This window comes from Curcuma longa, chromosome 5 (assembly GCF_044706935.1).
Source record: "Curcuma longa cultivar G26 ecotype Majalengka, Jawa Barat chromosome 5, ITB_CL_G26_1.1, whole genome shotgun sequence".
In the NCBI taxonomy this organism is placed as follows: domain Eukaryota; kingdom Viridiplantae; phylum Streptophyta; class Magnoliopsida; order Zingiberales; family Zingiberaceae; genus Curcuma; species Curcuma longa.
In genome coordinates, this window is record NC_133865.1 from 1,053,856 (window position 1) to 1,066,713 (window position 12,858).

The window sequence follows — 12,858 nt, forward strand, 5'->3', positions numbered from 1 at the left end:
GTCTATAGGATTAATAAGCATGTATTTTAGGTTCTACAAAGGCATTGTTGGTGCATGGTATAGGGGGAGTAGGGCTTTAGGGAGAGTGTGTCCCTCAAAGGATAAATTTCATATTACATATTCCAAAGGGATGAGGTTCTTGCTTGGATATTTGCCCTAGCTCTTGTTCGTTTCTATAGGATCTTCTACGCGCTAGAGGGGGTGAATAGCTCGTTGTAGCTTTTGTGTAGGGATCTGCATGCGCCTAAAAATAAATTTTAACCGTATAAACGCAGCGAAAAAGGGATCCCTCTAGAAGATCCATGCGAAACCATATTCGTTTTACCGATTCTATCTACTGGAATCGAGGTTACCTTCGATGCGAGCCCTTCGCAATCCCGACAGCAACTCTTGCCTTCAAAGGTTGACGGATCTCAGCACGATCAGTGTGTTCGCGCCTCCACAGTATCCACACGAACACTGAGATGGAGAGGAACCAAATCGTGGTGCTAGCCACAATACTAGGTTCGGCCAAGGTAGAAGAGAAGAGGAAGAAGACCAAAAGTAGCACCATTCTTTCAAGAGCCTCTCACCCCTTTTATATCCAATCATGGAATATGAAGGGTTTTTGGCTTTTGGGATTCCATGGAATTAATACCTTTATTAATCCATGCATGCCATGCATGATGATCATGCAACCCTCTTAATGATGCAACCCTCTTAATGATGAGGGAATTAATACCCTATTAATCTCATGCATGATGATCATGCAACCCTCTTAATGGATTCGATTTGACTTGAGTCCAACTCGAGTCTCACTCAATCCGAATTGACTTGAGTCCAACTCGAGTCTAATTCAATGAGTCTACCTTGAGTCCTCACTCAATGAGTCTAATCTACATTAGACTCAATCCAATGGCCTAATGATTCATCACATGAACCATCTCCAAATCACATGTCCTAAGTGTGTGACCTAATAGGTTCTCGTAATGTTGGCAATGTCTTTAAAATCATTTTAGAGACATAAGCAATGAGCGGCATCTAGCAATACATCATTGCTACCCAAGTGACGAGAATGTCGAGATCCGACACAACCTTTCCGTGACTACTATCTTGTATGACTCAGTCCTTCTATCCTTGATATCTAGATTGATCAATGAGGCATAGACCGTGTCATCCTCTTATCAATCATGAATTTCTTGATCTCCAAGTAGACTACTCAATCAAATAAGCTCAATATCTCATATTGACTTATTTCGAGCATGATCATGCATTTTTGCAGTCCTACTCTATCAAGGGGCTCATAGATATCACTTCCGTCATATGAAAGGGATAGATCCCATCTACATCACTCACATCCCTCCGCATAACTTATTGCATACCCAGTGATCGCCTTTATAGTCACCCTGTTATGGGTGACGTTTGACGAAGCCAAAGTATACAACTCATTATGTAGGGAACCGTAGTGACTTCAGGTCTAAGGACTATTCATACTAATAGTCACATGAGAATGTTTATGACACTCATATAACGATCCATGAAACATTCTCATGGCGGGTCAATTCAGTACATAGTCTCTAATATGTACCCATGTGTCAACGTGATATCACATATCCATGACTTGTGAGATTAAGTCATCAATTGACCTACATGCTAGTCTCAACGCATTAATATTGTCCTTGCATATTAATGCTCGACTAGGAATAGATAAGAGTAGTGTTCTATATATGTTTACAAACTCTCACTATCAATTCTACCAATCGATATGTTGTAGACAAGAACCTACTACTCAAGGACATTATTATATTTATTCATATAGAACGGATAAGAAATAAGTATAACAAGCAAACCTTATCTTTATTAATGAATATGATACATATGTTCCCTAAACAACCATCTCATGATTGGCATTAAGGGCTGACACTAATAGTTAGTACATCCAAGGTCTATGTACGGGAGGCACCCGTCCACTAGTGGTCTCCTTTCTGAACCTTGTTCAAAGGTGGAGAAATCCGTCATACAGTCCGATAAATAATATATAAAATAAGAACATAAAATAAGACAGTAAACAAAATCAAACTCTTGGTCGTCGATCTGGAAGTCCTGAGCGCCGCACACTCCTCTTGGATTTTCCCCGGTTGCAAGAACTTAGCCTCGTTTACGTTCAGAAACAGCACTGGTTGGAGAGGAGGACTAATTGATTGATATCTTCTGTTCATGCACGTTCACCCTCTTTTATACTGCCTTTGAGTCGACTCCAATGGAATCTCGAGTTGACTCGAGTCCTACGTGGCCTCTTCCCGATAGCTTTTCCTTTTCCGTTCGTTATCCGCTATCTGAGTCGACTCGAGTCACCTTTTGAGTCGACTTCAGTCTGATGTGGAGTCTTCTGGATAGACTTTGACTCTGAGTCGACTCCTGAGTTAGCTTGAGTCGACTCAAGTTTCGTGTGGCGGAAAACTAAGCGTGTTGACTTCCGAAGCTGGCTGACTAAGCTCGAGTCGACTCGAGTCTTCACTCCAGTCGACTCTAGTAACTTTTGCTTAGGTTTGAAAGGCCTCTGAGAGAGCTTCGAAACGCATCCAACCGTGCCTCGTTCTGAGTCCCGAGTCAGAAGTTATGATCCGTTGAAGTTGGACTCCTCATGTGTTGCCCCTGCATCATGGTTCCTGCAAGACAAGTATGCAAACAAAGTAACACAACCTACCCTTATTTTGTGGGTCTAACTTCATATTTCTACCAAAATTCTGGGTTAGTCTGACGCCTAGCATTCCACTCTGGGAACGCACCCTTACCCACTCCACTCAAGAGAATTTACCTTTGTCAACCAAGTCCTCCTGACTTGTTGGACTTTTGCTCGGCTCTGTCCTCAGCCCCCAGGATTTGTGCTGCGGGTCGGTCCTCTCTGATCAGCCCAGACTTCTACTGTGACTCGATCCTCCAGATCAGCCTAGACTTCTGTTGTGACTCAGTTCTCCAAACCAGTCCAGACTTCTGCTGCGACTCGGTCCTCTAGACCAGTCCAGACTTCACTTAGTGCTTCGACTCTGTCAAAACTTCTGCCTGATCCTCCAAACTAGGACTTCCCTTTGCCTAGCTTACAACTATGACTTTCCCTTGCCTAGCTTCATTTACTAGGACTTCCCTTGCCTGATCGTCCAAATCAGGACTTCTACTGCCTAGTCTAACCGACTAGGGCTTCTCGCTAGTCATCTGACTAGACTTCACTCACTTCCACACATCCAAATATCAAGTCCTGTTTGGATCAACCCTTGGTCAAACTGACCAAACTTAGGTGTATTGTCAAACATCGAAACCCTAGGAAAGATCTAGTGCTTCTTGCACCAACAGTTTCTGCCTCCTATATGGGGATATTGATTTTTTGGTGTGTGTCAAAAAAATGGAGAGAAATGGATTTGGTTTAAGTTAGAACCTACATGTCTTATGCTTCTATTATCCATGCTTATATGTTTATGCTTCTTGCTTCATGATTATGGTTTGTGTTGAACTTATATTTTTTTAAAAAACCTAACTTAAATAAGTTTTTATCAAACATCAAAAAGGGAGAGATTGTTGGTGCAGTCTTGCCCCAAGTATCATTGGGTTTTAATGTTTAGCTAAATGAGTTTAAGTTAGGCAATGTTGGTGATCTAACATGTGTGATTTGAGTATACAGGAAAGTCCAGGTTTGAAGTCTTGGCCAATGGTGAAGTTCTGGAGGTGCGACCTCTTGGCAAATGGTGAAGTCTCGAAGGTGCAGCCTCCTGGCAAAAGGAAGACTTAGCATGACGAAGCTGATGGAAACATCTCAAGCAAGTGCAACGATAAAGAGCCGTGGGCTAGAAAGCATTCAAAGAGGGCACAAGGCTTGTGGAAGACGTTTGAAGGCGTGAGTCTAGACTAAGAGATGAAGAAGGAAGCTGAAAGGTAAGTTTCAGCTTCATTAGTCGACTGTGATGGCATCAGTTGATTGGTGCCCTGATCTAAACCACACAGAAAGTTTGATCGAGTGAAAGGCAGAGGTCAATCGACTGACCAGTCGACTAGGGAGTCTCAGTCGACTAGTATTGAACGTTGGACTGATAGCTGGAGAAATAACGCAATCTATAGTAGTCGTTGAAGCCCACCAGTCGACTGGTCCTTGAGACAGTCAACTAGCATTGCGAAAATATAAAAAGACAGATTCAAGATTGAAGAAGCAAGTGTTTACACTTTTTCATTTTTACACGATCTTCAAGCTCTGTCAATCTTGGAACTCATCTAAAATTGCTTTGAACTTGGGGAAAGGTCTTTGCATCTATAATGCCAAATGTGAGGTTCTGAGTTATTGATGGGCGAAAATCGCAAGTGCATGACTATCTTCAAGTAATAAAAGATATTGATCTCATAAGGACAGTAAAATTGAGTACCATCAAAATAGTAAAGCAAGTTATCTAGACAATTGTAAATCGTAAGATTTGAGAAAGAAAGGAAATGAATTAAGAAAACACGATAAGACATAAGAGAAATTTGATTTCAGGAAACAACTCTAGGATTTCTTACCTCAATGTTTATACGCATACAGGTGGTCTATCTTGTTATATTTGAGAGGTGTTCTAAGACAATCGCCTTAGATATTGTATTACTTATTGGATAAATAAAATTTCTATTTGAGTATACATTCTCTATGTATTTAACTTGATCTTAAACTCAATTACTGATATTCACAATACAATGCATAGCATGGGAGAAATTATGATTGGATCACAATTAGTAGATATCTCTACATGTGCAATTATGTACATATTGAAATATTTCCTAATCGATGAATTGATGAGATTAGACATCGTCAATTCTGTGAGATTAGCATATGTTAAACTCCTTGATTTTGCTAAGCAGTCGATCTTCACTGACTGAAAATATTGAAATATTGAGAGTTAACATATGGATATTGGTTAAGGATAACTAGTTCATTGGGAGTAACCTGCTATGAGATTTCATGTAGTTCTATAAATGTCTATAAAGATCTAATTGCAACTCGAGTGCAAGTTTCCTCCAACTTGAAGTATCCAAATCATCTTCGGCATAGAGACTAAAACTTTGACATTTCAAGTAAGTGTCTCTACGGAGGTGTAGACCCGGGATGATTGAGTATAAGCCGAAATGCTCGAAGGTGTTTGAGTAACCAACAAAGGATTCATCACTCCTTTAATTAGGAGATGTATACCCTATGACTACTTGTCAGGATTATTACTCGTAAGTCGAGATGTATACCCTATGGCTACTTGTCAGGATTATTACTTGTAAGTCTTTGGCCAAAGCAATAACACGTCAAGAGGATGGTCCTCTTATATAGTTGTTTTTAGTAACTTGAATCCACAGGATAAGAAATTACAGCTTGGGCTAGGTGTGACATAATCAGCCTAGTGGGGACTGATACATAGACCATATCCTCAACTAAGTGGGTATAATATAGTGAAAGAATAAAGACATGATCAACCGTAGCTACTGAAAGGTTCAGAAGTGGTTCTAGAATTAATTGTGATTTTTCAATTAATTGGAGGTCATGATGTATTACTAGGTGTCACTAATGATCTATCCATAATTAATGGTTAATTATCGACGGCCAACATAAATTAGGAACTTATAAGATCACATGCACTATGAGTTTCTCTAAGAGAAATAAAACGAGTTTGAGAATCAGATTCTCAGATCGAGAGAGATTGAGTCTAGTTGGACTAGACGAAAGACAAATATGGTAGATATTTTATTAGAAAGGAAGCACAGATGGGCCACGTCTTTTGAAGACAAAGTAGGCCCTTTTTTGTTTAATTATAAATTAAATTAATTTTCTTTTAATTAAAGGTGATTTGGTTTTGAACTAATCAGTTTGATTTTGAACCAAACTTGAGGTTAAAAGATAGGAGTTTGGTTTAATAGATTCAGTTAATATTTTTTAACAAAATTTTTTTTGTTAAATATCTATAAATATATCTCTTATAAAGAGTTATTAACAAAGATTAAAAACCTAATTATTAGATTTTAAAAATCCAAAACAAACTCCCCTCTTGTCTTCTTATCGCCACCCAAGCAAACCCCTTCTCAAGTTGGTGCCGCCTACTTTTGTTAGGGCTTCTTGTTGCCACAAGCCAAAGAACCTCCTCCAAGGCTCACTACTAGTTTTTAATCTTCCAAAGATCAGTACCTCCCAAGGGTCGACTGTTATGCGTGAAAAACCGATTAAACCGCATATAACGCAGCGAAAAACAGGATCCCTCCAGAAGATCCATGCGAAAAACATACTCGTTTGACGATTCTACCTACTAGAATCGAGGTTACCTTCGATGCGTGCCCTTCGCAATCCCGACAGCAACTCTTTGCCTTCAAGGTCGTCGGATCTCAGCACGATCAGTGTGTTCGCGCCTCCACGGTATCCACACGAACACTGAGATGGAGAAGAACCGAACTGTGGTGCTAGCCACAAGCTAGGGTTCGGCCAAAGGTGGAAGAGAAGAAGAAGAAGGAGAGCAAGAGCAACCAACAACCCCTTCATCAAGAGTCTCTCACCCTCTTTTATATCCCACCATGAGATATAATGGATGAAGGGGAAAATTAATATAATATTAATTCCAAAATTAATATTTTATTAATTCCAATGCATCTCATGCAAAAGATCTTTCTCCTCTTTTAATAAAGATCATGCTTCTCATGCATGCTAATCTTTCTCTTCTTTTAAGGAAGATCATGCAGCTTTTAATGATCATGCATCTCATGCATGATAACCATTTAATCAAATTCGAATTTGGCTTGTGTGACTTGAGTCCAACTCGAGTCTCACACAATCTGGCTGACTTGAGTCCAACTCGAGTCCAGCTCAATCCGAATTGACACTGCTAATTTTAACAGACTGTTCCGGAGCCAAAGGAAGTTGCAAACCGACGATAGAAGCAAGGAACGCAAGGAGAAACAACAATTATTTCTCCACCGAAGAGTATCACTCTTGACAACGAACCATATGACCTTTGAACAGAGGTGTGATCCCCTCTATTCAATCCGATTCATATCGCTGGATCGCTTTGAGCCACTTAATATGGAATCGAACTGTGGGTTTTCTCTCAGATCGCTTATCTCCTCCCTTCAACTAGTATCGCAGCGAAGACACAACACGTGACATAGAGAAGTAATCTCAAGGAGATCTCGGCATGGATACATATAGAGGCAACCTTACTCAAGGTTGCTAGTTGATGCCGTTTCTGCTCTACGTCATTCAAAAAGTATAAAATTGTTTATATCTTATTTACAATTATGTTTGCATGCATGTATTTCCTTGGATTGGTTTTTGTATAATTAGTAACAAATTTATTTATTACACTTTCATTGACATGATTTATGAAATCAAAATTTTAAATTATGCATGTAGAAATCCAACATATCCCAAGGTACTGGTATAAACTTTTGGAATTATACTGACATGCCTATCCAAAAACAATGTCTACTTTTAAGGTAGTCTTACTAGAGCGACCACTTTCTCAAGGAGACTCTTGTCACAATGCCCCATGGTCCTCTAGATACTATCCCCTACTTCGTGATGTCAAATTATGATAAATCCATTAAGCTCTATAATAGTCAATAGTACCCTTATGAGATAAATAAATATATAAAATGAATGTCAATAATTTATCGGGTTGCTCCCTCATCCTAGAATGTAGAATACTACTTCATGGAGATGGAGTTACAGTCAAAAGATGAAGAAGAAGATATCCTACAACTCTAATTAAGAGAATAGGAAGTTAGTCATGTTGTTGTCAGCGTTTTCAAAAGAATCTCTAAGTTCTAAGGTAGACAGAAGCTTCGACGACTCCTTGGAATGATTCTCCTAGGGTTTTCTGTCTTGGGGAAACACCTTCTCCCTCTCCTTGGGCAGGGGGAGATGCTCAAAATCCTAGATGATTTAAACAAGAATCTCATAGGTTCTTTGATAGCCTCTACAATCTTCCAAATCTGTTAAATCCTTCCTAAATTATTGGGGCACTACCATCATGCCACAAAATGATATTTTTGAGCCTTAAAACTTGGTTTTACGAGTTCCACCCTGAACAAAACTTATAGATCTCAGAATTATCTTCGATTTGATAGATTATGGGCCTCGTGATTCAATCTCGAATCAAAAGTTATGCTTATTTAACGTTTGGTCTGTTGTTTCACATCAATCGAATTGCCTTCGTGGAAAGGGAGTTTAGGGTTTTGGCAGAAAGAGTAGCATCGTCAAGGTAGGTTAGTCCGCTCCTCTAAACAATTTAAATGGATTAAATTAAAATTTTATCAATCTATTTTAAGATAGGTTCAGACAAGCCGATCCGCTTGGGCACCTGACCCCCATGAGTCATACATTTGGATTGGCCCATGGGTTTAAAATTTTTTTTCCAAAATTTAAAATTAAAGTGAAAAAACTTAATGGGTTTCGGTTGACCTACAGATTAAGAAAAAATAAATTTCTTTCAAAATTTAAAATTAAAATAAAAAATTCGATGGTCTCATAAGCTTAATTCATCTAATCTGTATTCTAAACTTTAAAATTTTACAATTTTTTATATATATTTTTTGACAGGCTCATGATTAGGTCCGCCTAATCCACAACAAACCTTGGATTGAGTTGGAGATTTTTCAATCCATCAAGATGATAGATCGACCCATTATATGGTGGATTTTTAATAGATCGGCACGATTCATCATGAGTTGGTCCATTTGACTGCACTAAGAAAGAGTTTGGTAAAGAGAGAATCATATAGGGTTTTGTTAGAAAGGAGTTCGATAAAGAGGGTTTGCAGGGTGCGATCGCGGAGGGTGGGCAAGATTTAAAATTCTTAAACTTTTAAAGACTCTGCGCACTATTCATATTTTGGTTTAACAACTTGCTTTGCACATTATAAATAATATTTATTGTCAACGTACTTTTTTTGCACATCATCATTTATATAAGTATAATAATATTAACAACATGCTATGAATGTCATTAATATTAAATTTTAACAATACACTCTAAAAAGTGTATTGATAACATACTTTTTCTGCGTATCATCGTTTGTATAAACATAATAATATTAATAACGCACATGCATAGGCGCACCACAATAATAATATTAACGACATACTTTTAATGTGCGATGTTAATGCCATGTTATGAAAAATCAAATTTGTTATAGTGTGAGAGGTCATCTATGAAATACAAATACTAATCCAGCTGTATGAAGCATCACTATTTTCAAATATAAATCAACCATCAGCATCAAACATGTGTGAAAAGAGATGTTAACACTTAGACAACATCAAAAATCTATCAAGCATGTGTGTTTTACAAGATTGGAGTCTATTTAATAATGTAAATTGCAATAATTTTAAATCTTATAAATCAACAAAACAGTAATAATACTTCACAAAATTCAATATTTAGAACCCATTATTATAGTAGATAAAATCAGGGGCGGAGGCCGATTTTCACGAGAGGAAGGACCCTATTTTAAATATTTAATAATTAATTATTAATTTTAAAATAAATATATTAAAATATTAGTAATTTATTTATAAAAAACAAAAAGCTGGAGGGGAGGCGGTGGCCCCTACCTGCCCCCCTCTAGCTCTGCCCCTGGATAAAATAGCATTAAGCATTTACACTATTATACTACCATTGAAATGACCCTCAAGGTTTAATGTAATAGTAAAAGGTGGGATGGACTCCCATGCAACGAGAGTTTGATTCCCACGTAAGGTAAGATATTTCACATGCCTATGATACTTGAAAAACTTGTGATATTGGATCATCCATTAGGACCTATTTATGCTTTTTGAATTTATCTTTGTGGTTGATAAAAATTTTCTATGGTCGGGCAAATCACCTCTAGTATTAATTGATTCATAGAGTTGGATATTTGAATTAATACAAATAAATAAATAAATAAAGCCTCCAGAATAAAATAAACTAGGCATTAAATATTAGTTGTATTTGTCTAACTTTAATTGAACTCGCGATATTAAATCTATTATGCAAGTTGACATATTAACTGTCATGATAAATTACATCTGCACCATAATTCGAAATCGACAAATTGAAGATTTAAAATCATCAGTTTAGTACCTCATCACTTCATTATACTAGAATGTGACTTTGAATAAAAAAATATCAATTTTAATTAATTTAATTTAATTTTTTAATTTTTTTAATTCATTCCATTAATTTTATAAAATATATCTTATTATTTCATTATACTAGGATATGATCATGAATTAAAAATATATTAATTTTAATTAGTTTAATTTATTTTTTAAATTAATCTATTTTAAATATATAAATTTAAAACATACATATGCAATGAATATGAAAAAATAAATCATCAATAGTTTGTTGATATATAAATTTAAGTTCATCAATATTTATATTATTAGAACAATTATTATCAAATAATATTGAAAATATTTTAGAAGTTAATCCATATTCTTCTAAAATTAAGCATAATAATTAAGTGATGTTGTGAACAATATGTTTTATCAAAGATTTGATATACTGTTAAATATTTTAAATTGTCTAGGAGTTAATTTTTTTTGGTAATTCATGTATCCAGTTCTTATAATTCGACTAATTTTAGAGGTGATTAACCTGATCCATAGAAGTTTCTCACAAGCCACTATGGTACATCAAGAAGTGCAAATAGGTCTTGTCGAACAACTCAACATCGCAAGTTTTTCAAATTCCCAAGTGTATGTGAAAACTAAATGCAAACATTGACCAAAAGTAATTCTCATTTCAGAATGTTTATTTACATAGATAGTTAGGATTCTTGTATACATCCCAGCATGAAATGGACCTCTTACCATTAGAATTGTATAATTGAGTAAAAAGCGATTGAGATTTCGAAATTCAAAGATAACAATAGAGAAGATAGTATAAAAATAATAAAATGAGTGGTCTATTTATAGAATTTGAAGAATAATAATTAATTGTAGCATTAATCAAGAAATAATCAAATAATTTAACCATTTTAAAAAATAAAAAAATTTCAAATAAATATTCAAATCTTAAAAAACAATTTCAAATCAATGATTTCAACCTATCTTGGATAAAAAAAATTATAGAATTGCCAATTTGAACTATGACAATTTAAATGGTCGATTCATATTTAATTTATGGCTAGAATCATAATCAACCCAACCTCAAATGGGTAAATTATGATTTCGACCTATTTAACTTGGTCAATGGATAATTGACATGTTGATATGATTATGGATTGGGCCGAGTTCAATTCAGACTTAGCTCGTGGTTGAGTCTAGCCCAAATGCCTTGATTTTTTCATGAATATAATTGTTTACATATAATATTATTCTTACTAATATTATTTGTATAACAATATTTAGGTATATCTAAATATAATAATAATACTAGCTTCAATGAAAATTTTATATTTATTTTAAAAATGATTGAGGGCTGAGATAGTTTGTAAGATAAAAATAAATATTTCATAAACAAAAAATTTAATTTAAATGGGCAAGATACCGTAGGAGAAGGATCGAGCCACCCTAAAATAAGTATCATAAATAGTTTTGCAAAAAGTCAAATAGATCATAAACATATTTTATTTAAAAATAATTTAAATCTGGCTTGACTCAGTCTGAGCGTGAGCCTATGCTAGGTCAAGCCTGGGGCTGCCAACGTGAGCACAACCTAAAATGGCCCAGCTGGACCGAGCCGTCCCCAGCCCATTACTCCCCTTAAACCCTACTTAGCTTTCCTTCGTAATATAAAAGAATCCCTGGGCCTCTACCAAAAACCCTAATGGCGGGTTCCTACTACCACGATTCACTTGCCGCTGCCGACGCCGGTATCGGAGACGACGGGAAGCGACGGCTCCACCAGCTGTACAACCCCTATGAGTCCCTCCACAACCCGTACGCCTTCCCTATATACCCGCGCATCTACGACCTCCCCACCTCGCCCGAGTTCCTCTTCGAGGAGGAGGCTACCCTCCACCGCCGCTCTTGGGGTCATAATCTTAGCTTCTGCACAGGCGTTGGATACCTCTCCGGATCCGCTCTCGGCGGCGCTAGGGGCGTCCTCGACGGTGTCCGTGCCGCCGAGCCCGGAGAGTCTCTCAAGCTCCGAATCAACCGGGTACTCAACTCATCCGGTCAGGCTGGGCGCCGGCTGGGAAATTCCGCGGGACTGCTGGGCCTCATCTTCTCGGGCCTGGAGAGCGGGATTAGCGCCGCTATCCAGGATGACGGAGTCTTGAGCACCGTGGTGGCAGGGCTGGGTACTGGGGCCTTGTTCAAGGCTGCCTCTGGCCCAAGGTCTGCTGCAGTCGCGGGGGCAATAGGGGGGCTTGCAGCAGGGCTTTCTGTAGCTGGGAAGCAGGTGGCTAAGCGATATATTCCAATTTAAAAAAAAAATGAAAAAAAAACATGTCTTTTGCGGGGAGTCTTTGTTGCTCTGTTATAAACTGTAGGGTATTTAGAAATTTGTAGCTCCTCTCTTCCTTAACATTTTGTTACCTTAGTATGGAACAATGTATATATATTTTTTACCTGTTCTTGTCCAGTGCCTTACTTGAGATTTTCAATTGTAATTTACGTTTTTGATTGGTGGGTGTTAGTTTTTGTTCATGTTTTTCTTCTAGTATTTTGTGGTGCTATGTTCATATGCTCAAGAATGGATCTTGTTCTGAATCATACTTCAATAAATTCTTTAACTTATGAGGTTTAAGAAATTTGGTATCAGTTTAGAGTTCTCAGATAAAGATATTCTGTATGGTTAGTGACAAAATGACATTTTGGCTTCTTATTTGCATTAGAGTTGGTAAAGTGTTCTCTGCCAGGGCTATCTTTCAGTTCTTTGTGTATGCTAGATAGTCG

At 37.2% G+C, this 12,858-nt stretch overlaps 1 protein-coding gene across 1 annotated transcript; it reads left to right on the forward strand.

Annotated features, from left to right (window-relative positions):
• The first annotated feature begins 11,782 nt into the window (after positions 1-11,782).
• Positions 11,783-12,586, forward strand: LOC141830009 (mitochondrial import inner membrane translocase subunit TIM23-2-like). Its single transcript, XM_074717479.1, has one exon. It carries the CDS (start codon positions 11,783-11,785, stop codon positions 12,386-12,388), a length of 606 nt encoding a protein of 201 aa, XP_074573580.1. The 3' UTR covers positions 12,389-12,586.
• The last annotated feature ends 272 nt before the right edge of the window (positions 12,587-12,858 follow it).